The 27,413-nt window shown below is 31.5% G+C and overlaps 1 protein-coding gene across 2 annotated transcripts in view; it reads left to right on the top strand.

The window, feature by feature from the left end:
- The window catches only part of LOC107456559 (serine-rich adhesin for platelets), a 199,613-nt gene that overhangs the window by 130,722 nt on the left and 41,478 nt on the right, over positions 1-27,413 (top strand). For both annotated transcript variants that reach the window (XM_043044187.2, XM_043044186.2), the window contains exons 2-5: positions 15,172-17,376; positions 18,499-18,828; positions 23,174-23,394; positions 24,399-24,466. In XM_043044187.2, the coding sequence (XP_042900121.1) occupies positions 15,172-17,376; positions 18,499-18,828; positions 23,174-23,394; positions 24,399-24,466 (2,824 nt within the window). The remainder of the gene's footprint in view (positions 1-15,171; positions 17,377-18,498; positions 18,829-23,173; positions 23,395-24,398; positions 24,467-27,413) is intronic.

The following is a 27,413-nucleotide window of genomic DNA, read 5'->3' as shown; positions in this document are numbered from 1 at the left end:
TCCTTGCCAGATCATTGAATAAGAGGCGATTTAATGAGAAAATATGTTGTTTTTTTTCAAACCACTAGTCAACTTCGTGTTGTTGATTACTTTTAAAGATGTCTAATATGACTAAACCATCACGTAGAGCATCTTTAACTAAGTTTTTTTAATTACTACAGTTAACAAATATTTTTCTTTCTCTTCTTTTCCAAGCTTGTCAGCCCGTCTATGTCCTTTTGACGTCGCAGCAATTATAAAGCAAGCATATAATATCTAGTTTTTCTTCTTCAAATTAAGTATAGCTGATTTTTAACCCCTTAACGATTGGTTAATTTTCAAGAAAACGGTCATAAAAGTGCCAATTTTTATTAGTGCTGTTTGATTAGTGCTGGCATCTAGTGTGAAATAAACTAACTATCTACAATTACCTTAAAAATATCCTGGTACTGCCATCTGGTGTGTAAAATGAGAATTAAAAGTTTTCCGGTCAAATGAACTGAATTTATTTTTATTGCCACGTTACTACTGAACACTCCAGCCTGGAAATATCACGGGAGCTAGAAATAGAGGGCGAAACCTCACCCCGTCATTTCCACGTTAGCGAGAAGGAGGGGGTTAGAGCAATATACTACGTTAATGATAAACCTCCAAGTCTATTATTTTTTAATAATAACAAAGCTATTCTCTTACAATGATATAGCTTAAAGAACACTAGAAATTCTTTGAAATCCATTTTAATGTAAAAAAAATGCGACTCATAATGTCTATGGTCAGATATGCAGCCTTGTAGTTTTGAGACAAAATCAGTTGGATACGCTTTTATGCAAAAGAATTCACATTCAGGTATGCAGCATTATAGTTTTGAATCAAAATCAGTTGGGATACTCTTTAATTCTAAAGAATTCACATTCAGGTATGCAGCATTATAGTTTTGAATCAAAGCCAGTTGGGATACGCTTTAATGCGAAGGAATTGAGTCTCTTTATGTTCAGGTTCAGATATACAGCTTTATTGTTTTGAGCCTACTGCAGAAGATAGAAATTCACTCTCTGTAGCGTGGAAAGAAAAACCACAGAAACCTGCTTTACATTTAGCATGACGTTAACGAAACTCTTACCACAAGGTATATTTTTCAGAGCAATATAGAAACCAAACATATGTCGCCCAACAGAGATTACAAGCACACAGTTTTCAGTTTTTTTTATGCGACCATTCTCCCTACAACAATTCGTAAGCATGAGAACCACATACAGGTTAAACTACTCACGCATGCCCGTTCGGTTGCGTTTACTGGATGCAGTGAGAACAGTCGCAAACAATAAAACTTTTACTTATTTAGAAATAAACTCTACTAGCTTCATCACTAGTTTTTCCATTATCAATGTTTTGAGATAGCAAACCTTTCTTTAGAAATGCGTTGACGACTCTGATTTTTCTAGAACCTTCCGAAAAAGCAAATGCTATCAACATATAATCCACATACGCACCTTTCCCAATCCCTAGGGAGAAGAAAGCATTCTTTGTAACTTTAGGAAATTCTTTTGACGTTTCCTTAGGAAACCCAACAAGGCTCATTTCCTATTCTGATTTCCCATAAAAATATTTATTCATGTGTTCTCACGGAGGTTTCGAAAGATTAGGGGTTGGTGGAAGAATAAAAATCTGGACTACAGTTCTAGAAGGTTCTATCTTCATTATGATGGATGCATTCAAACAAAGTAGGAAAAAAAGAAGGTATTCTGCCAAGCAGACGACTTCTTACTCCCCAGAGTGGAAAAAGGAATTCGACCATACCCTTCCATGGAGATTCGAATATTCTTTTTCGTCTGAAAAGGATGTTCTCCAAAGAAGAAAATGAAAAATAGAACTAGGGGATAGAATACTTTCGGAAGAATTATTTAAGAAAGTAGGTGATATATGATATGGGTCTAGTTTCTAAAGAGTTGGCATTAATAAATTTTCTTGGCATTTTAAATAAAATCCTGTAAAAATACCGGGTTATTTAGAATTTTAAAGATATGAGCCGCACAATTACGCCGAACAAATTATTCAAAAAACGTAAAAAACAAGTTTAGGTAAACTATAGACATATGCAAATATGTAGACATATGGAAATATATAAAATATAACATCATTTAAGTTTAATAATAGTATATATAATTTTTAGATTGATTTAATAATAATACCAATATTAAGTTGCTTTAAAAAAAGCAACAAAGAATATTGCAATATTCCTATAAAGCTCGTAAATCAAATGCTTTTATCTAATATGCTGCCATCTCGTGGGAATTCTATTAATTAAATCTATGAATTAAAGTATCTATTTTTAAACTATACTGAGGAGCAGTTTGTGTAAAAATTTATCCTTTGAATGATTTTTTATTATCACTATATTGTGAAAGCTTTTTTAATGTATAGCAGACGAATAATATAAAAGTAATATAAGTTATAACAGCAATCACCTTTAGATTATTTATTCATTTCTTGTTAAAAACGCTATTTTTATGATGTTGCTTTACGGAGCATCCGCGACCAACTGATACCGTCTGCTAATTGCTCTGAAGCATAGGAGTTACGGGTTCAAATCCTGCCTTACCTCTGGATGTGTCTTTACCTAAATTGTGTCTATGTTCACGTGATCCTAAGACACGGTTCTCAGTCGATCACAGAAGCCAAGCATCACATGTTGTGGTCAGTGAATGGGAGATAGACCACTTTGATCACTCAAGTAAAAATTCTTGATTAGTCCCATCATCAAAAAATTTTGATGGTTTCTGTTGGTTTCTGTGTGATTCTTGATGGTCCAACATCATTTGATGGTCACCATCATCCAATATTTTTCATTACTTGTTCATGATTTTTGATATGACAACAAACTTCCATCATTCCTTGATGGAAAATGATACTTTATTACTATGATGGTTAACCATCAAGAGAAGTTTAACTCTCATGGACCAACAATGCGTCATGATCCGTGAAGGTTTATGATGGTTCCAACTATACATTTCCATGATGGTTTATTAAGGGGAATTCTTGTTGGTTCTCAGCAATATACCATCAAAACAATATGGTTTTCTTATGTTAGACCATCATAAATCAGTCCAAATTCCTACATTGGGATGATGATGGTTCATGATGGTTCCAACATTAGATTTCTTAGATACTATGATGGAAATTCGTGATGGTTGAAACATGAACCAACCATCAAAACAAGTTGCTATTCTTATCTTGGACCATCATAAATCAGTCCGAATTCCTACATTGTGATGATGGTTACTTATGTTGGTTTCCATCAAGACTGTGTTAGTCCATCAATGAAAAACCATCTAAAATTTTGTCTTGTGCAGATTGGAAGGAATTGAGGGTGCGAGGTATGCGCCGACTTGAAACTGTTCTGCCGTTATGTGATCAACTTCGCGTGCAGGTCATCGGGCTACCAAAGCAGGAAAACCATCCCTTCTTCCCCCCAATAGTCCATTGTACACCTCAAATGTGACTTAAATAAAGTTGTACAACTCTATATACCTTGCCTTAGGTTTGAAAGCTATTCCTTGAAAAGTCAGCACACAATTTCGTATATGTATGTTATTGTAAAGAAAAAAAGTGTTAATTAAAAAATAATCATTACGCTATTACCTTTCAGCCATGTAATCAATACTTCATGTACTTAGTACAGGGTGCGTAGCGTTTTTAAAAAGTGCTTAAAGGTGCTTATTTTTGATTTTCGTTTTTTAAAAGCCCTTAAAGGTGCTTTTTTTCATTGGGCATTTTTAAAAAGTGTTTAATTTTCCCTTTTTTAAAATGAGATTTTTCCTTTACTATGTTGATTTTCGCTTCGAATTATGCAAAAAGATACAGTTCAGATTGTTCTACTCAACGTTTTCACAATTAATTCAACCCCAATCTATTTAGGCTTATTGTCAGTCCGTAGCGCATGAAAACGCCATTCGTTTTACACGATTCAAAATTTCATGATTTTTGACAGTTGTCAAAAACAATGCCAAAAGTTTTTTTTTACATGATGGTTAAAACAAGACAAAAAACCGTCAATTGTCAAAAACTTTCCAACCATGCCTAATTCTGATGTTCTTTTAAAGTGCTTAAAAATATGATTTGAGTGCTTGAAAAATGCTTGAAAAATGCTTAAAAGGTGCTTATTTTTTGTTGAATAATTTGGCTACGCACCCTGTAGTACTTTAGCAAATTTATAATTCCTTATACAGCAGATTTAAATAAATAATTAATTATTCGCAGAAATAAATAATAAATAATAAATCTTCACCTCTGATGTTATTGTACCAGATAAACAATGATTATTTTCGTTAAATTTCACCAACGAATGTTTAGGTCCCTATAGACTTGGAATAGTTAACTATCTATTTTCAGATGCATAATACAATATGAGCAGAAATTGCTATTGCTATCTAGAGGGATTTCAAGAGTCATCACCATCCGCCCTAATGATTTTGAAAATCTGTCGATATGAAGATACATTGTAAATATTAAAACTTACAATGTTCTTATCACTATTTATCAATGCATATTTAAGATTTTTAAGAGCGAACATCGTCCCTTTAGAGTTTGTTTAGTTACTATGGAGATATCGGGTTTTAAATCTTTTGAGGATTCAGTTTTGTCAAAAATTATTATTAATTTTATGGATGTAAAGAAGCTTTCCCGGGTTTTTCACCAGTTATTAATAAATTCTGTAACATTTTACACGTTGGTATTAAAAATACTTTGGATTTTTACACTTTTTTTTAAACTTATTAAAATGAAACAGGACGAAACAGAAACGATCAAGTAATATTTTTTTAAAATTCGTGCGCGTAAAAAAACATAAATCATACTGGTATTAAGAGTAGTGCTTTGAATTTAAGGCTTTGCTTTATAACTTAAATAAAAGGGAACAGGAAGAAACAGGAAAGAACAAATAAAAAATTTTCTTTAAATTCGTGCTCTTAAAAAACTTAAAAGAAATCTTACTAATATTTAAAATAGGACTTTGAATTGAAAGCTTTGCTTTTTAACTTTAGTAAAAATTCAGAAATTAACAAATAAGATTGTTTTTAAAACATTCGTGTGTGTAAAAGACATGAATGATACCAGTGTTAAAAATAGTACTTCGAAATTAAGGCTTTATAACTTAAGTAACAGGAATCTGGAAGAGACAAAAATGATCAAATTAAGATTTTTTTTTAAATATGGATGTGTAAAAAATTTAAAACTGAAAGGAGTGTTTTCATTTTTATTTAATTGGTGCTTTTTTGCAGAATATTAATGTTTTATTTTTTACTTGACTCAATATCCATATCAATAGAGAAAATAAATAAAATACTTTTTAAGTATGATTTGGTTGAGTTTAATCAAATGTTATAGTATATTTAATTAAGTAGCTTAGAGGGTTTCGATTCGAAATAGTTCGAATATTTTTCTAGAGAAACCGAATCTAAAATGTATGACGTTTTTTTAAACTTTGATAATTTTGAAGCTATTCGATCGACTGTGCGATTTAACCGTATAAAATCACATTCTTTAAAATAAATAATTTTTGTATAAGTTTTCTTTTTATTCAAATAAACTCTTGTGTATTTGATAATGTTAAATTTGTCGACTGTTAGTAAATAAAAAAGTAAAATATAAATATTAAAAATTATTTTTTGCATGGAAACAGATGATTCCTTATTTCATGATTCTTTACAATGGGAGATAGACACATTNTAAATAACTAATTATTCTCAGAAATAAGTAATAAATAAGAAATCCCTCTTCACTTCTGATGTTATTGTACCAGATAAACAATGATTATTTTCGTAAACTTTCACCAACGAATGTTTGGGCCCCTTTAGACTTGGAATAGTTAACTATCCATTTTCAGTTGCATATTACAATAAGGACAGAAATTGACTCTTTAAATCCCTATAGATAGAAATAGCATCAACTTCCGCCCTAATGATTTTGAAACTTTGTCGATATAAAGATACATTGTAAATATTAAAATTTACAATGTTCTTATCACTATTTATCGATGCATATTTAAGATTTTTAAGAGCGATTATCGTCCCTTTAGAGTTTGTTTAGTTACTATGGAGATATCGGGTTTTAAATCTTTTGAGGATTCAGTTTTGTCAAAAATTATTATTAATTTTATGGATGTAAAGAAGCTTTTCCGGGTTTTTCACCAGTTATTAATAAATTCTGTAACATTTTACACGTTGGTATTAAAAATACTTTGGATTTTTACACTTTTTTTTAAACTCCATTAAAATGAAACAGGACGAAACAGAAACGATCAAGTAATATTTTTTTTAAATTCGTGCGCGTAAAAAACATAAATCATACCGGTATTAAGAGTAGTGCTTTGAATTTAAAGCTTTGCTTTATAACTTAAATAAAAGGGAACAGGAAGAAACAGAAAAGAACAAATAAAAATTTTTCTTTAAATTCGTGCTCTTAAAAAACTTAAAAGACATCTTACTAATATTTAAAATAGGACTTTGAATTTAAAGCTTTGCTTTTTAACTTTCGTAAAAATGCAGAAATTATCAAATATGATTGTTTTTAAAAAATTTGTGTGTGTAAAAAAACATGAATCATACCAGTATTAAAAATAGTACTTTGAATTTAAAGCTTTGCTTTATAATTTAAGTAACAGGAATCTGGAAGAGACAAAAATGATCAAATTAAGATTTTTTTTAAAATATGGATGTGTAAAAAATTTAAAACTGAAAGAAATGTTTTCATTTTTATTTAGTTGGTGCTTTTTTTGCATAATATTAATGTTTTATTTTTTACTTGACTCAATATCCATATCAATAAAGAAAATAAATAAAATACTTTTTAAGTATGATTTGGTTGATTTTAGTCAAATGTAATAGTATATTTAATGAAGTAGCTTAGAAGGTTTCGATTTGAAATTGTTCGAATATTTTTCTAGAGATCCCGAATTTAAAATGTATGACGTTTTTTTAAAGTTTGATAATTTTGAAGCTATGCTATTCGATCGACTGTGCGATTTAACCGTATAAAATCACATTAATTAAAAAAAATAAATTTTTGTATAAGTTTTCTTTTTATTCAAATAAACTCTTGTGTACTTGATAATGTTAAATTTGCCGACTGTTAGCAAATAAAAAAATAGAATATAAATATTAAAAATTATTTTTTGCATGGAAACAGATGATTCCTTATTTCATGATTCTTTACAAAAACTTTTCGATTCCTTTAGAAAGTTCTAGAAGTATGGAGAACTACGCAAAAATTAAAATTCAGTGGTCCAAATTTTCGACTAGTCTTCTGACCAGTCCATTTTGCGCCATGCAGTACCCCCCCCCACACACACACATACTTTTTTGTTTTAAAAACTCAAATCCGTCAAAAAAATCATAGCTTATTCAAAGAATTTTTTTTGTTTTGTCTGATTTTGTGCGTAAATTATCGTTTGCACTAATTAATAAGCTTATTTAAAATGAGGATTTCGAAGTTTTAACTTAATAGGTTTATTAGAAATCAAGTAATCTTTTGCACCAGGTAAAAAACATTTAATTGATAAAAATCGATTTAAATAGAAAACTTAGTATAAATAACTTAAAACATAATACTTGAGTTTGCAGACGATCGCGGTTTAGAAGTCTTGTGTATTTTTTTTCTATTTTAAGTGAGTAGGTTTAAGTATTTTGCTCTAACTCTGCATGTTTTTTGAGTATCATCTCAAACTGAGCCTTTTTCTTTTCCAAAAAAAGCATTTTCTTAGAAAAACTCTCGAAACTCCTTAAATTCTAGCCGGTCGAATATTTTCAAGAATTAATGAGTTAAATGGAAATTTTAACTTCTATACAAACATTATATGTTTATTTTTAATTAAAAGAAATTTTTTTAGTCATTGAAAGTTTTTCAAATCAATTAAATAAATAAAAATAAAAAATTTAGGAGGAAAGAAAATAATACTATTTTGGTAAAATTTAATTTGATAATAGAACTTTTGGTGAAACATGTTTGCAGCAAACTTATTTTTATTTTGAAGTAATGCCTGGAAATGCAGAATAAAAGAATTTTCATAAAAAGTTCTAAAAATCTTTTCTTTTTTTTTTTTCGTCAAAGGGTAAGGGTTCGCTGCAACAATTGAATTCATACTCAAGACCGGGGGAAAAGATATCTTGAAAACAAAACTTTCTAGAAAAGAAAATCGAATGTTTATATATTTCCAATTTTCTTTTACGAACACAGGAAACTAGATCTTCGAATCAAATTTCTGTCGCTTATAAAATCGAATTTTTTGAGATAAGAAATGTTTTTCAATTGTATTCTTTCAGATCGAAGAAAACAAAACTGGATATATTTTTATGCATTCGCGGCCTTGTTAAATTGTTTCATAGTTCCCGTTTTACGATCGGCAACGGAGAAAACTGAGTCTTCGAAATTTGGAGATCGTGAGAGATAGAACGTTGCCTTGAAATTTCAATCTCAGATTTTTATAAGCATGAAGAAAAGAAACGTTTTCTGCAGGCAGGAAAGTTGAAAAAGTATAAAACAGTAATTGAAAAGAAAGCGCGTATGTTTTATTTTATAAAACTTATGATTGCTTTCTGTATTATTTTTTAATATATGTTTTTCAAAAGATGTATGTATTTGTATATCTGCATTGAAATAGTATTTAGTTATTTAAATTTTCGTACATTTAAAAAACAAAACATAGTATAAAGTTTTAATTTAATTTATTTTTGGAATTAAGTTGGAGTATTAATTTTATATTAAATATGCAAAAATAATTACAAGTTTATTATTAAAATAACGAAAGAAGCAAGCAATCTTTGTTTTTTGAGAGCATGCAGTTAACCTTTGTTATTTGCTAGCAATCAAGCAACATTTGCTATTTGCAAGCATTCGTGAAATCTTTTATCTGTCAGCGAGCAGGCAATCTTTGTTATTTGGTAGCATGCAGGCAATCTTTGTTTTTTGAGAGCATGCTGGTAATCTTCGTTATTTGCTAGCGATCAAGCAGCATTTGCTATTTGCAAGCATTCGTGAAATCTTTGTTATCTGCCAGCGAGAAGCCAATCTTTGTTATTTGGTAGCATGCAGGCAATCTTTGCTTTTTGAGAGCATGCAGGTAATCTTCGTTATTTGCTAGCAATCAAGCAGCATTTGCTATTTGCACGCTTCGTGAAATCTTTGTTATCTGCCAGCGATCAGGCAATCTTTGTTATTTGGTAGCATGCAGGCAATCTTTGTTTTTTGAGAGCATGCAGGTAATCTTTGTTATTTGCTAGCAATCTAGCAGCATTTGCTATTTGCAAGCATTCGTGAAATCTTTGTTATCTGCCAGCGATCAGGCAATCTTTGTTATTTGGTAGCATGCAGACAAGGCGTAGAGAATAAAATGATACGTCAAAAACAACTTAATATTCCGTCAAAAATAGGGCACACGTAAAAAAGGAAAATAAAAATTAACTGATTAAGGTATAAATTTGTGATTCGTCAAAAATAGTTTTAAAGGTGGTGTATGAAAAAAAAGATCATTCTAAGTTTTATAACATAGACAAAATTTAATGATTTAAGCCACACAATATGACTAAGATCTCTAGTTAAAAATTGAAAAATATTAATCGTGATTTAAAAAGCTGATTTCAATATTTTAGTTTAGCCGTTGGAATGCTAGTTTTAACTAACTCATTTGCTTTAATTTGAAAATTTCAAAGTTGTAGAGTTTCTGAAACGCTGATGACGCGTTCGAAGAAATTACGCAACCATGTTTTTATTCTATATTCAAATACATTTACAGGATATGTAGCAGATGACTGACTGATTTCAAAATTAAAACTATCGAAAGCAAAGAGCGAAAAAAGAATGAAATAAACGATATGTCTGTTGCAAATTGTTTATGCAGAAGTTTTGGAATGTAATTACGAATATTGTCAAAAGATGGCGCTGTGCTCTGTTCAGAGTTCCTAAAAGGATAGGAAAACGGTATAACTCTATTCTAATCTCTGATAATCCTGCACCAGAAGCACGCGTTGCTTAAGCTCTGGGTTACTGAAGGCTAAAGGGTTTAAACCTCCAAATTCGGAGCGACAACTTCCTTTCACGTTTAGCGGAAGAACTGAAAGTTCGATGACATGCAGCTCCATCTGTTGGTAGTTTTACTAATGTAAATGTAGCATAATGTAAAAATGCGTTCTAATGCTAGGACCGAAGGGGTTAAGTAAAAATCACATTATCTGTCATCGCTCAGAGTCTCAAGAGTTTAAACGATTTATTGAGGTATCTAATACAGATGCTGTGATAATAGGTCTTTCAGAAATAAATCTTGAGTATTTTAATATAAACTTAATCAAATTACAAATCTAAAATTAATTCTAGAACTTACAAATAAAGCCAAAGCAGTACGGCCGAATTCACTAGACCGAGAAAGGGTTATATCTTGCTATGACCAAATTTATTTGAAACAAAAATAAAGTTTAAAAGAAAGTTTTACATCTGAGCTAACTACATTTTACTTTAATAGAGACGCGGTGGCTCATGGGCCAGAAAAGGGGTTTCCAACTTACATGAGGCCGGGGGCCGCAATCGAAAACACCAGTTAAATGGCGGGCCGCAACTTTGTCAACATTTTATATAGGACTCCCTTATGCTTGAAGGAACATTAAATATTACTGTCAAATTTTTATCAAGTTGTACAAAACAATAGTATTGAATCACATATTAAAATAAGAAGTGGATTTTTAAAAGTATTTAATTGCATATTTAAAAATTCTGGCTACAATAACTTTAATGTGTGCTCCTACGTATTAAACAATTAATGTGCAACAGATATCAAATTGTTAAGGTATAAAACTTAAAAGTATTTAAATCCCATACAGATTTTTTACGAAAATTGTCCGCCAAAAATTGACAACTAATATATTTCGGTTCGCGGGCCACAAGAAAAGGCTTCGCGGGCCGGATGCTGCCCGCGGGCCGCCAGTTGGAAACCACTGGGCTAGAACTTCCGCCTCCCAATAATGTGATGGTTCGAATCCCAGCGATTGCTGATTCGTATACATTCTGTTCCAAACTTGCACTGACCGGATGTTGCCGAAAAATATCCTCAGTGGTAGACGGATGAGGTGTTAGAAGCCCCTTTCCGTCGGGCTGAACTTGGAAGGATTTATTGAGTTTTCTCTATATGTAACGCAAATACGGGTTAGTTCCAACAAAAAGTCCTCCTCAAAGATCCCAATGCCTGATCCAGAAGTTCCCTTGTCTTCTGGGTTCAAAATTACACGGTGTTGAACATTGATGTCATAAAATCTGAATTGGGTCAGCTGTTCAACGTCAGATTAACTTTAATAAACGCTGTGATGTGGAATATGCGTCTAACGTAATTTAGTTAAAATCTTTGCCATGAGAATTGAAAAATTTTAATTAAAGCTAGGATAAAAATTAAGATTTATTTTATTTGTTTATTTATTATTATTATTAGTTTTTACAAATTGCGTTTTTTGACTGTATTTTTTGGTCGATAACAATTTGCCTACATGACTTAAAAAAATTGCTGTACACTTATCGCATCATTTAAAAAATATTTCTGAATGATTTTGTGAAATATGTCAACCTAATTTTTAAGACTCTATTTGCACATATATATATATATCAAGATTTATGTATACTGTTTCCTAACCCAAGAACCAACCGAGGAAGATATATTTCTCTGCTGGGAAGAAATTAATCTTCAAACGTTTACTTTCCTTTTGAAGGAACAATACAATATGCCAACATATGAAAAAATATTGACTCAGAGATGAAATATTCTTTGGAAAAATATTTATTTGAATATTACTTGCTGTTTGCTTATTTCTTATAATGTCAAACGGTAGCTTTATTATTTTTTCAATACCTATTGATTTATAACATTACAATGATTTTGTGTCATTCTTGTTTAGCTTTTTTTATTACGAATAATTTTGTTATATTTCGTGAAAATAAATATCACTTTAGTCTTGCTCCCGAATTTGCTTTAAACATACAATCCAATTTGGACAGGTATTCAATAATTTATTACTTACAAGGTGCTTAGCGTTTTTGAAAAGCGCTTAAAGGTGCTTATTTTCAATTTTCGTTTTTTAAAAGCCCTTAAGGGTGCTTTTTTCGTTGAGTGTTTTTAAAAAGTGCCTTATTTTCCCTTTTTCAAAATGAGATTTTTCCTTTACCATGTTGATTTTCGCTACGAATTAAGAATGCACAGTTCACATTGTTCGGTTCATAGTTTTCACAATTCATTCAACCTCAATCTATTTCGGCGTATTATCAGTCCGTAGCGTATGAAAACGCCATTCGTTTTACATGATTTTTGACATTTGTCAAGAAAAATGCCAAAAGGTTTTTTTTTTTGACATGACGGTTAAAACAAGATAAAACTGTCAATTGTCAAAAACTTTCCTACCCTGCCGAATTAATGATATTTTTTTAAAGTGTTTGAAAATATTTTTTGAGTGCTTGAAAAGGTGCTTAATGTTTTGTTGAATAATTTGGCTACGCACCCTGACTTAGTATGACTTATTATATACTTAGTGCGAAAAATGGTTAGTGATATTTTATAAATAAGATTAAAATTGAGCGTTGAAATACTCAAAAAAGAAGTCCAGAAGCTGTTCAAAGACAAGTTTTTTTATCTGTAAACTTTAAAAAAAATTGAATAAGATATAAATTTTCTATACTTAAAGCTAAACATGCATAGCCGCAAAAAATAAGAAATTCGCCTAGGCATCTAAAACTAGGCAACTAGGCAAATCGTTACTGAATCATTGTACCGATCTCCTCAATTTAACAAGACTCACTGGCCTGTTGCATGGAGGTAGGAAGTTCGAATCCTGACATCAAACTAAATATATATTTTTAATGTCTTTCTCAAATAAAAGCAATCTAATCTATTTTTCATTCCTACAAGGGCTTATAAGGCGTCAGTATAATTGTATGCAACAATGAAAAAAGAAAACTTCTGAAATTAAGAACAGTTGTTATACGAAAAAAAAATTAGATAAATTATCCATATTGCGAGGCATTCTAAATAAAAAGTGAATAGTGAGAAAAAACACCAGAAAAAAATTCAGGTGAAATTACCGAATTGTATGCTAATAACATTTTTCGTAAAAAAAAAATAATAATTCTGGTTGATAAACCAAAATATACGGTATTTAAATCATTCATTTGACATTTTTTCCGTTCATATGTTAATGGTCTAGAAGAGGAAGCACTGGTTTTAAAAATTACAGTTCTTGTAATAGCAATAAGTTCTAAGAATTTTGAACACTAATAAGAGGTATATTGTAATTGTAACATTTTGAAACTTGTAGTTGAAAAAAGTAACTTTTCTAATATGAACATTTAAAAAGATCAGATTCAACAAATACGTTAGTTGATGCTTTTTAGTTAACTAACACTAACTTTTAGTTAAATTTTCGCACTGGAAGTCTCGAAAGATAACAACAGTTTTAAAAATAAATCAACGAAAGTAAAAGAAGATCAAGAAACGTACAATCTGCTGCAATCCGCTTAGGAAAATATAGTAGTTTTTCACGTCAAGTTTTAACATTGGTTACTAAATTCAACAAAAGATGGAGCTACTAACGCAAATAACTATAAAACAACGTTTTCAAAAGAAGGAAAAAAAAGCATTATTCGCAGCAGCAGGGTACGGCACTGGCAACAATGTTCTAACAATGTTTGTTTAAAAGTATCAGTTGAAAAAAAGTCTGACATTTAGCAGAAAACGGAGTTTTATAGTTTTTGCAGTTCACAGTGACATCTGTTGACAAACTTTAACTAATTTTCATATCTGGCTAAAAAAATATTTAATAAATAAATTATTGTTTTTTAAGCAGAACGCACCAAACATTTCGATCTTATTTTCTTTTTCTTTTTTCAGTCTGTTGTCATTTCTGAAACTCTCGTTATATATAAATATTAAATGTACTTGAATAAATAGGGATTTGTCTAAAACTGGTTTTTATGTCAAAAAATTTGCAAAATTTTGAAGCGCGTTATCAAAAGTCAAAAAACAAACAAAATCTAAATTTATATAAGATTAAATAAAAAGAAGCATTTTTATAATTGTGTTTACTTAATAAATTTCAGGCTACAAATTAAATCGTGGATTTAAAATGAAACAAATCAGCACTCATTTTTTTAAATAGTTATTGTAACTATTACATTTTTTAGTTATTGTAACTATTAAATTCCGGTATAGTTATTGTAACTATTAAATTCCAGTACTTGTTTATAAAATCTAACTATAATGGTTAGCCTTTGTAGGAAATCAAAAATATGTTTCTCTTAAAATTTTACCCAGACTTGCTAGCTCTTATTTCAATAGTTTTCTTTTGAGACTAAAGGCCTACAGTTGTAATTTAATACCTTCGACTAAGAAAAATACTCAATACTGAAAGAGTGTTTATGTATTTCCTATTTTTTCTTTTTTGTAACAGGAAATGAATCCTGGAATCAAATTTCTGCGAGTATAAAATTGAATTTTTGAAGATAGGAAATGCTTTTAGATTTTTCTTATCACAAGGAAAATATTTTTTTTTTTATTATGTGGGTGTGTGCTCTCAGCTTTGTTAAATCGTTTCATCGTATTTGGTCTTATAATCACTTCAAATATATATTTGATTTAAGCATTAGACAAATCTTTTTTTTCTTTATTTTCAAACCAAAAGCTTTGCATTATTCCAATAAAATGGTAATGATATGAATAATATGTTAAAGTAAAATAATTTGGCACAGTTGAATTTTGATTAAACTATTCGCTTCATCCCTAATTTTAATGCTAAGTAAAATAAAATATTTTCAAATATAATTAAAAAACGCAAGTTTAAGTGTTTACATTGAGAAATTTTTTATAATTGATATGAGTAATATGAATAATATGTAATGATATGAATAATATGTTAAAGTAAAATAATTTGGCACAGTTGAATTTTGATTAAACTATTCGCTTCATCCTTAATTTTAATGCTAAGTAAAATAAAATATTTTTAAATATGATTAAAAAACGCAAGTTTAAGTGTTTACTTTGAGACTGTAAAGGTGTATAATTTTCCCCTTTTACATAAAAAAAAATTTCAAACAAATTTGAAAAATTAATTGTGTTTTGTCAGTTAATATTTTAATCAGAAAGTATCATAATTAAAAAAACTTTTTTTTATTTTCTAGGCATTGCTATTTGTAGTACAGATGATTCAATAACAACTGACATTCCAGAAATTAGTTCCTCCACTCTAAAAGAAAACCCACTGACAGAGCCCACCGTGCCGAGTGGCTTAGAATCGTCCACTACAACTCATAAAGATATCGAACAGAACAAAGGGAATATAGACAAGGTTTTTAGTGAGAATGCCAGCAGTTCACAACCTATGGCGCCATCTAGTTTTGCCACTGAAAAAGAAATAAAAGATACTTCTAATGCACCAAGTACAGGAAGTGATACATCTACTGCAACAGCTCATGAAACAAAGTTTAGTTCTAGTTTAAGAACCAGCCCTTCTGATATCGATTACGGAGGCTACTTTGTCACAAATACGAATGATTCTAAACCTGAAATTGCCACAAGCGAGTTGCAAAAAGCAGGGCTGCAAAAATCTTTGGATGAAGAGTACATTCCTTTGAAATCAAATGAAATTGAAGTTGCAGAAGGAAATTCTCAGTCTGAAAATCTACACACCGCATCCGTAAACGTGATTGATTTTGGTTCAGATACTAATCTAAATGAATCAATTGCTGAGGCTAGTTTAGCAACAGTAGATTTTGCCGATGTTGAAAAAAGCGCATCTGTAAGCAATGAGCAAAGAGTAAGTGCCTCGCCAAAGAGCGCAACTATTAAAAGAAGCTTAAATTCAACGGCGGATGCTGTGCGCGGTTTCGCAAGTTCCGCTACTTTTACACCAGTCAGTTCTGATACTACAGCATCTTTTTTTTCACCTAGCTCAAAAGTAGATGGTTTTGATACAACAATAAAAATAGAAGAGTTGCCAACGCCATTGCCGATAGAGATCTACAACAGTCAAGGTGTCACTCACTTGACATCTGTGAAATCTGCTGAAACAACTTTTGGCGACCTGTCTGAAGCTAGTGAGCGAGTAGATAGTTTGGAAAATGCGCCAAGCTTGACTGTTTCACCGAATAGTTCTAATGGTATTCCTATGAAGACATTGTCTACTTCTGAATATACTGATGATAAATTAGAGACAAATGTGAGCTTGAATGACAATGACGACAGAACTGAGAGCAATGTCCTGGGTGACTTACTTTTTGGAAACGGGGCTAAGACTCCAAAGCTCCAAACACAACCCAACGGTGTTTTTGAGCACGAGAACGATGATATAATTTATGCTGGGTTTGCTGATGAGGAACCTGCTGGAGTGACTTTCGACCCAGATGGTTTAAAAAATGATTTTTCTCAAGATCCGGATTCCATCATATTTTCTGTTCCACCACAAATTAAAAAGCAATCGCCTACTGAAGCGAATATTGCTACCGAAAGAGAGAAAGAACCAACAAAATCATTCAACTCAGAACATCTACCACATGACGCACCAGAAACAGAATTCGAACATTTGACGATCGTAAATGCGTCAAACGATGAGCCTAAAGAAACCAATCACAGTGATGTACTAGTTCCTCCTGCTGTGATTTTCGGTAGACCAATACACTATAGCTCAGAAGAAATGTTACAAGATGATAACAGTGTTTACAATGGCTCATTTGTAGATGTTTATAAGGCTACAGCTCAACCCGAATTAGAGTCCAAAACTGCACCAAAAGAAATTTTATCCCATTTGGTGAATTCAACTGAATCTAAACCAGGAACCACGCTATCTTCCCATTCAAATGAACTTAGAGAAATGAATGAGGACATTGCCCACAATACCGAACAGTCTGTACTCCGTCCAATCAAAATCAAAAGCCCATCAGAAGAACCGACTTCAACACAAGTTACCACACTAACATCTTCTACTCATCCAACCGAATTTACTATCGGTAATAATCCGTTGAACACTACCGATAGCAAAGAGAGTCAGAGTGCTACTACAAACTTATCAAGCCCAATAATCCTGCCTAATCCTGCCCCAAGCACAACCGAAAAATTGGTTGGAAATCTTGAAATCTCAACTGCGGTTGTACAACCAGAGCTTGTTGACTCTTTATTTAATAAAAGTTTGCATCCACTGGACAATAATGAAAATGGAACACTGTCTTCTGATAATAATTCGACTATTGCAGGTCTTGCAATTAAGACTTCAGTTTCAGTTACCTTACCAATTTCAATCAAGCAAAATTCGAGCCTAGATGCGAGTAATAGCGATGCAGATTTTAATCTGAAAACTGGAGATTCCTCTGCTACTTCACTTTTTAATGAGAGTAAGTAGTCTTTCATATTTTTAATAACTTCTCTTTTCAACTTCTTGTAATTTAGGACAATTTAAAGTGGTAAGTCTAGTTGGAACTTGTCCTACAGTGGACTTATTGTAAAGACACAGTTCCCAGTAGAACACCGAAGTCAAGTATCAGTGGTTGCGGTCAGTAAGCGAATGGGTGACCACTTTGATCAGTATGCGTAGGGGTGCGGGTATCGGTTCTCGTTATACTGTTCTACCGTAAAGTGCTCGACTTCGCGCGCATGTCATTATGCTATCAAAGCAGGGGAGCCATCCCCTCTGCAGAGAATCAAAATTGCGATGGCATATCTTCGGATCATCCTCAGGGATGTTTCCTAGACCATCGCCAATGTCCATTGTGCAGCTCTAGTGGAATGTAAATAAAGTACCAACTACCTAGTTGAAACTTTTATTCATTTTTTATTCTGGTGTAAATTCTATTATTCTAAGCATCTTTTTAACATACCACTCAGTCGGCATGGTAGACAGCATCTTCGACTTCCATAGTTTGAACTGAGATTCTATTGCCAGTGGCAAATTATATTTATGGTCGAATTACAATGTGATCATGTTTAAATGGTTAGACAATAGTTCTCGACGCATAGACCGTTGAGAGGGTCTAGTAGACTGTAAAGGAGACGAGCAATGTTGGTGGTTAAGGAGAAAACTGCAGCGACATAATTGGGTGTTTACTACTAGCATCTTATTTGCGTTACTGCAATGTGCGCATACTCTAAGTTTATTTTATATTATCACTAAAAATAAATAATAGACCATTATTCAGTTGTCATTTAGTGAAGCGACGTTAGCAATCAAACCTTTTTTAGACGGATTTGAAATTCTGATCCTCAAAAAATTGGGGGTGGTCACAATCCATGAAAGTTGCTCCCAATAGTTGACACTGAAGAGTGGTCCAAAGTTTGGAACCCTTAATAGTAATTTTACTTTTCGCATATTTAACCTTATCTCGAAAATTTTTAGGCAAGTTTAAAAAAATTAAACACAATTATAATTTTTTATCCAAAGCCTTAAACAGAACCTTGAAACTGGATGAATAATTAAGGCTAACACTGTTATAATTCTATCTGTTATAATGTTATTTCAGGTAGATCTTCATCAGAATCGACCTCTGTTCCCACAACCCTGGTTCCAAGTACATCCACAACTTCAGTTAAAATCAGGAGACCGAGCATTAGAGTACCTGGAAGAACAGATGGACCTGCTCTGAGAACTCGCAAACCTTTTATGGCACCCAAACCTCAATCTTCGAGCACCGCGGGACCTCCCGTTTCAATATTTAAGAAGGAAAGAACGCGCTCCAATTCCATAACCTCCTCTACAACATCCACACCATTCCCACAATTTTCTACTATAAGGGTCCATTATGCTAGTAGATATCCAGGAATGAAACCTGAAGAATTTTCAGTGTCTGTTGGTAAGTTGATGCCAGTGATATTGACAAAAAAACCAGATGACATTAATTTAAGGTTATTTTTCGAAGGCTCCGTCCTCATATAAAAAGATGATTTTTTTGCGAATAATATGCTATCTTCATAACTGCTGTGAATTTACACAGTTACTCATTCTATAGCCATCGCTCTCTATGCTTATTCTGAAAATGGCGCAAAACTTCAAAATGGAGAAAAACCACATTTTTTTCAAAAGGAAAAGCTTTTGTGGTTTAAATTTTTAATATTTTAAAATTTACTCCAATTATTTATTGCTGTATTATCTGGGCTCATAAAAATTTGCGAAAACTAAAAATAAAGCATTGATTTTGATAATTCTTATCTAGGTGGGAAAATGTCGCCAATTTGGCGATTTTTTTTAAAGTTTGAAAAATGTTACCAAATTGACGATTTTTTTTAAAAATGAAGTTTAATAACTTTTAAAATATATAAGTAATTTGTCCTTTCTAAAAACCAGATAATTCTTCGTAACAAGATGGTATAGTTTAAAATTATATCTTTGCTTCAAGTGTGGGGCACTTAAGCTGTGGCTTTTTTTTCCCTTGGCGAAAGAGTTTCGAAAAACCATGTTAAAAGTATATTATACTTGCAGATAACCGTGACTGAAACCAGAAGAATTCTTAATGCCTGTTGACAAGTTAATCCCCTTTATTTGTGCATAAAAATCCGATAAATTTAAGGATTCATTATACTGGTAGATATCCAGGAAAGAAATTCGAGGAATTTTTGGTATCTTTTGGTAAATCGATCCCAAAGATGTGCGCCCAACCTGGTTATAAAAATCGAATAATTTTAAGGGGATTGCATAATTTAAAAATATATTATGGTGGTAGATATTCAGGAATTAAACCCGAAGAGTTTTTAGAGTCTGTTGGTTAACAACCTTATAAAAATCGGCTAATTTTTTTTTATTGAGTAAAAATATTGAACGTGCGGACTTTCAAAGAAACTGTACTGTTTGTTTTAAATCAATTTGGAGGGATTCTGCTGTTTTTTTTTTCTCACTGCTATAACTCTTTTTAGAAATGTGAAAAATCATTTTAATTATTATTTTCTTATATCAGTCATTCATATTAATGAGTTAATTAAAAAGAAATGAAATAAAATTTGTTAACAACTCAAACCAAGTCTCTTGAGAAATATAAATTAAGATTTAAATCATTATTTTTTTAACTTAAGTCATTGAAATTAATGAAGCTCTGTGTGGTAAAAAAAATCATGAGGACCGCCAACGTTGTTTTGAAAATTCAACTTAACGTTGCATATTTTTTTTTTTTTTTTTTGCTGCGTAAAAACTACAAGACCTAGAAACTTGAAAATAAAATGGATCGTAGAATAATGGGGGAAACAAATATTGGATAATTAGTTTGAGACAAGGGCGTCCTTGACGGAGGGGGGAGCATTCTTGTCTCCCTCAGGAATTATAAATCTCTAGAAGTCTCCTTCAATATTTTAGACAAATAAAAAAAAATTTCATGAATCGTCAAATTTAGCGAAGTTAAGAACAAGAAAGAGATAAAAAATAATTTATCTTATTGAAGATATTTAGGATATATAAGAAACATTTTTTTTTCGAGTAAAAGTTTGAGAACCTATTATGACCGGGTATTTTCTAATTTCGTCCCCTTTAAAATTTGGACACCTATGGTTTGAGAATTATAACTTGAAGTAACAAATGCCATCGCTCTGCAGAGCACAGAAGAGCAACTGCTGAGTTGAAAAGATCAGATATGTTTGTAAAATGAACACAAGCTTTTTTTTTCAAATTTGTTTCAAAGAGCCGTGGTGGCTCAGGAGATAGAGCTTTCGCCTTCCAATGAGGTGAACCGGGTTCGAATCCCAGCGATGACTGGTCTATACGAATCCCGCATCCGGCTAGCACCGACCACAGTGCTGCAGTAAAATATCCTCAGTGGTAGACGGATCATGGGTTAGTGTCCCCTTGCCGTCAGTCTAACAGTGGGAGGTTTTCGTGGTTTTCCTCTCCATATAACGCAAATATGGGTTAGTTCCATCGAAAAGTCCTCCGCAAAGCAAATTTTTCCTATTTCTCAATCCAGAAGTTTCCTTGTCTTCTAGATTGGGTTCAAAATTACAAGGCTGCGAAGTTCGTTCAACGGCTGCGTCGGCTGTTCAACGACGGTTATAAAATTTGTTTCAAAGCTGGTGCAATTTTAAGTGCTTTGTTCACGAATTTGTTCTCTTTGTATTCTTTACATTACAGTTTGTTTTGCTGTGCAAAAACTATAAGATTTAAAGTTTTGAAATTACGATCGGCTACAGAAAATTGTACGGAGAGTACGATGGAATAAGAATAATTAACATCCGACAATTAATTCGAGAATTATTAATTGTTAAACTTTTAGAGGGAAATATTATGTCTTGTCTATCTATAACCATCAGAAATGCAATTACGGAGTAAAAAGTTTACGCGCTGAAAGAGCCATTTTTATTTGCGAACTTTCTTCCGAAATTCCAATTTATTCGAAAGTTAATTTAAATTTAAGTGCTTTTCAGGATTTTTTCAGTTTTTTTGGTTTAAATATTGACTATTTATTTATTGTTGTAGAAAGGAAAAAATCTCTTGCGAGATCTTGATTTCTTTATTTTATGAGCTCATCCTCGAATAGAAAAAGAGATAGAAATATGACTTGCCAGATATGAAACTTAATATTTATATCGATATTTTTAAAACTAAAAAAAAACTTGAAGAAGAGACATATTTGAATCGTTTTAAATATCCGTGTTTGAGTCGTTTTAAATATCCGTGTTTGAATCGTTTAAATATCCGTGTTTGAATCGTTTCAAATATCCGTGTTTGAATCGTTTCAAATATCCGTGTTTGAATCGTTTTAAATATCCGTGTTTGAGTCGTTTTAAATATCCGTGTTTGAATCGTTTTAAATATCCTTACTTGTCAACGAGTAAAATTGTTTTTCGTGCATTTCTTGTTATTGAGTCGCATCTGTACTCTTAAGGTAAATTTTTTTTTAAAGTTTAGATGATTATTATTTAAATCTAGATAATCTCTTTTTGTCGTTACGATTAACATATTTTCAAAATGTTCTCACATACAGCTACAATAATTGTACATTTTGAAAGTAAAGTGTTCTGCGTTATTGTGAAAATACTGACGTTTGAGAAAAAATGATGAGAAAAAATTATTGGAGTTGTTGAGTGGAGTGTCTTAGTTATTCAGAAAAATTTATTAAGATAAATAAATAAGTAAAATTTAAAAAATAAATAAATAAAATTATCACTACTCAAGCAAACTTCCTTCAAAAATGAGTAAAATGATTTATTAAGTTTATAAATTATTTAAAGTAAAGTAAAATGATTTATTAAGTTTATAAATTATTTAAAAATCAGTAACATAATTTTATAATCATTTTTTTAGATTTTTTAAATGATATGATGATTTGTATTTAATGATTTAACCCTTTGACTCAGAATTTTTATTATACATATTTTTCATATTTTTTTCAATATTTTGTATTAGTTTTGGCCAAAATAGGAGAAAAATATTTTATTTAGTATTCTAATAATTTACGATTATGAAATACAGCATGAAATATCAATGTATTTTTCTGCGTTAAAAGCAAAATCTTCCAAGCAATTGCTTTTCAAATTTGAAGTCATTTAGATCTAAGAGAAACGGTTATTCATTACTGAAATTTCGTCGATTTACAATATCAATTATTGATGAATTTTTGTATGTGAATGAAAGACAAAATTAAAACTTCCTTTGTTGGGTTTTATATTTTAGTACAAATATAATTCCAATGATATAACAGATTTTTCAGTATCTGTAATAGACTGCTTTATATAATTAAAAAACAACAACAGAATCTATTTTTTCTGTTAATTAGAGAGTCAGAAAAAAATATGTATAAGGCACATTGATGTCTCATCTGGCTCAAAGGTTCTGCGTACTAGTCTGCAAAGGTTCTGCGTACCTGCGTTGTTCTGCGTACCTGTAATAGACTGCTTTATATAATTAAAAAACAACAACAGAATCTATTCTTTCTGTTAATTAGAGAGTCAGAAAAAAATATGTATAACGCACATTGATGTCCCATCTGCATGAAAGGGTAAAACAGCTAGTTTTAATCATTTAATTTTAATAACAGACAATCGCGTGATTTGTTTACTTTAGCTAACAAGTTAGCGGGTACCAGAGTTTTCAAAGTCATGCTTAATATTTGAACGGAACCGGAGATTCGTCAATTTTCGTATTGTGTTACTCTTTATTTAACATAATGTATAACATAAATTAAATAACTTTATATAACATAACATCCTTGTTGCCAGAGCCCATAACTGTACCACCGACTACCACAACAGAAGAGCCCATATCCGAAGTGCCCTTCACAGACACAACATTTGTACCAACCTTGTCCAGAGAGGATGACGTCATGCTAGTCAAAGTAGGCGGTGGCATCACGCTGGAAAGAGGACTCAGGTGGAGTGACCAGCTCAGCAACAGGCACTCACCCGAATTCAAAGAAAAAGCCACTCAAATACACCTTCACGTAAGTAACAGTTATTTTTTATCTGTTATAGAATTGTATCCGTTGTGAAAATAATGCCCTACTTCCAAAGATCTGTAGTAAACTACTAGGCGGAAGTGTCATTCACAATAACGTGATTTACAGATCATAATGGTGACATTTATTGCCGAAATGAAATGCAGGAATCGATGACACTGTAAGTGATAGCTTTTGCTGTTGTTGATACTTTTTTTATTCCCGTCGTTGAACAGCCGACCCAATTTTTTGAGTTTACGGCTGCTAATGTTCAACTCCGTACCCTTGTAATTTTGAACCCAAACCAGAAGACGAGGGAACTCCTGGATCAAGTAATGGGAGAAATTTGCCTTGGTGGAGGACTATTTGATGGAACTAATCCGCATTTGCGTTCTATGGGGCGGAAAACCAGGAATACCTCCCAGGGTTAGCCTGACTGCAAGGGGACACCAAGGGGATCCGTCTACCACTGAGGATATTTTACTTCAGCACTATGGTTAAGAACGAAAACAACAAAATCACACTGAAAACGATCGCATCGTCAGGGATTTTGAAACAGAAAGATAACAAGTAACCCTGAACACGCATTTACAAGGGATAACATTATAATTATGATAGGCTCGATTACTTCTGGTTCTATAATGAATAAAAAAAGAGAATTTAGACAAAAGAAACAGTTATGATCCATCAAGTTGGGTAAAAAAAACTTCGCCAGATTGGCGATTTTAAAAAAACTTAAGTATTTTAGTTATTTGTGCCAAAGTCTAGACAACCTATACAAAACAATAGTTTATATAAATTAAAATTAAAGAATCAGTCCGATTTTAAGATATTTGAAACGGTGCTTTCTTATTTTCTTCAGCGAAACCCTTAAAATGAAAATCAGAAATTGCTTTTACCTCTTTATTCTAAACAAAGTATTAAGTTTGTTTATAGAAATTCTTTTTCATTTTTTTTGTGGATAATATATGCAAATCATATTTTAATGCGTTTTCTTTCTTTTATTGCAGCTGGAGAATCTGTTTAGGTCATCGCCAATAGCTCCTCGCCTTTGGCGCATTCAGATCGATGGATTTAAGTGAGTAATGTTATTCATTATGCATATTTCTCCCCCACGTGGCGTTAAAAGTTTATTAAAGAACGCCAAAAGAATATCTAAGTCTCTAGTCAAAACGGAAAATACTTGAAATCATCCACCGAAAAGAGGAATGAGATTATAAAATCCCCCAACGAAGGGAAGTCTTTAGGGAAAATGAATAACCCATGGTGATAGCGAGCTGTGAATGGATGCTGCTTCTTCTTCGTTCGAGGGCTCTTCTTCTGAAATTTTCATGACAGTTAATCGCATTGAAGCGTTAAAATGAAATTCGCATTTTTGAATTTTTAAAACAGCGTATGGAAAAGCTGCCATTTTTAATTTTGGTGAAAAGATGCAGGTTTCTGTGTGATTAAAGTATTGAAAGAGAACAGCAGCTTCCTTGTGTGGAGTTCCTTCCTTATTTAACGTCTATATTATGTGAAGCATCTCTTACATCGATTTTAACTGATTTGCAAAGTTAAAGTAGTTTAAACTCGTAATGGGCCTTAAAAAGCAAGAATAAGTTTTAAATTTAATAAATTTATTTTTGAAGTTCTACTTCTTATGCGACTTCCAACAAGGTTGCGTTAAACGTTTAACGCTACATTTTTATTGGCCGGGAAATCACGTGGTAGGATCCAGTTTTCCCTCATTCATTTCCATATTGTTTTGGTTCTCACTAGCATAAAAATAATAAAAGTATTGTTTTTCTATAAATATTTTTTTAGTTTTTGATACACATATAATTTAATAGGGTANTTTTTTTTTTGTACTCACTTCCAAAATCTCAATTTTTTTCACTCACTGTATACAGAACTTTTCTACTAACATGTGACACTAATTTGAAATAATCGAATCGACAACAAAAAACAATCGCGAAAATATTAATTTTTCTTTAATTTAAATTTACTTTGTATGTCTTTTTTCTCTTTATTTTCATGCATTGTCATCCAATTCTGAACTATGTGCCAAATTTGAAGTCTGTAGCTAGTCGGGAAGTTAGTTTAAAATCGTTTACAAAATTCTGATTCTTCTACAATTAACGTCGCAGGTTGCGAAGTTTAACTTCTTCCACGCGGAGGGACTCCACGCACTATTTTTTTTTGTATATAATTAACTTCTTATTACCTGAAGACAAAACAAAAAATTTAATTCAATCAAATGACCAGTTTTTTGGATCAAGCATTAATAAAATAGTGTTAAAATTACAGAGTAATTACAACTTTATTTTAGTAGGAGTAGTGGCGAAGCTAGACAGAGATAAAAATAGTAAGATACAGCAAACAAAGCTCTTTGTTTTCTTTTTCCTTCCCATATTCCCTTCTGGTGTTGAACAGCCGGCATAATTTTGAGTTTACCACTTTCAATATCTAACTCCACTGAACTGTAATTTAGAATCCATTCCAGAAGACTAGGGAACAATTGAATAAAACATTGGGATGAACTAGCCTTTAAGGGAACTAAACCTCATTACTGTTACATAGATAGAAAAACCACGAAATCCTCATATAGTTGCTCCGACAACAGCAAGAATATTCTAAATCCCTGCTGCCGGACCATTGACCCATCTACCACTGAGGATATTTTAGAATCAGCGGATCGTCCAGTAATTGATATGATTCGAACTCGGGTTACCACTTTGAAAGGTGAGCCCTCTACTCCCCTGGACCACTATGACTCATTCCTTCCCGCTATCATTGAAGCACAATCAGTTTAACAGAATCGCTCACATTTTAAAAAATTTCTGTTATAATCTTTATTTTATCTCTGCCTAGAGCCGCCGTATTACGTGCTAAAAGCACCTTTTTTAAATTTTCTATATATAAAAAGCAGCACTGGAAAAGAATCCATAGAAAACTAAAAGGTACATTTATTCATATAAAGTAAGTTTATATATCTGCTTTTTTTATCTCAAGTTATTTATATGATTATAATAATAATAAATTCCCATTATAAATGTCTACTGACCAGAATCACTGACACTTCGGAAATTTATGTGATAATTTCTCTTTATCTCTGACTAGCGCCACCGTGTCACATGTTAGAAACACGTTCATAAATTTTCTATAAATAAACAACATCTCTGGAAAATAATCAATCGAAAATAAAAAGATATACTTAGGCATACAAAGTGAGTTTATGTGTTTGATTTATTTTTCTACAACAAAGTTATTTATATTATTATAATAATTAAATTCCAGCATAAATTTCAAGTGGAGCAAAATAGCTGGCACATCTTAAAACTTCTTTATTTTCTAGCAAGTGTCTATTTTTGTCACATTTTCTTAAAACATTTTCTACTTTTAATTAAGCTAATATTTTTTTATTGACATGATTTCGTTCAAAACAAATTTATGAAAAACACAACTCCTTTTGTAATGCATAGTTAATTTGACAAATGTTTTAAAGCATAAAAGCAGCTATTTTTAGACCTTAGTTGTCTCGTTTAAAATGAAAATCTGCAAAAATAATTAACTTTTCAAGATTAAAACTAGCGCTAGATTTTTCTAAAAACATATTTTTCCAGAAAATTCCGCTCACTGTTCTTTCATTATTTAGGAATTAAAAAAAGCAATTCCTGGGACTCAGAAATTTTGCATTAACGATAATCAGCTTAAAGTTCAAACGAAAATTGGCTTAACTGAGCAATTTACCTTTCAATGTTTATTCCAAATAAATATTAAAAAGGATTAGAGTATTCGAAATGGAAAAAGTACTTAGAATGAATTATTCACTATCTAAAATTATCGTTTTCTTAAAATAGAATTACCATTACAGAAGATGCTTTACCTTTAATTACAATAGGGCACATTGTATGGACATTGAATTATTAATATTGCATTTTTTCGTCTTATTAGTTGAGCCAATAAGTAGTTTTCGTTTTATTTTACTTTTTAAAATGAACTCTGCTTATTATACTAGTATTAAAGTTTTATTCACTAACTAT

The sequence above is a fragment of the Parasteatoda tepidariorum genome, chromosome 9 (genome assembly GCF_043381705.1).
Source record: "Parasteatoda tepidariorum isolate YZ-2023 chromosome 9, CAS_Ptep_4.0, whole genome shotgun sequence".
NCBI lineage: Eukaryota > Metazoa > Arthropoda > Arachnida > Araneae > Theridiidae > Parasteatoda > Parasteatoda tepidariorum.
This window is presented reverse-complemented; position numbering and strand designations above follow the sequence as displayed.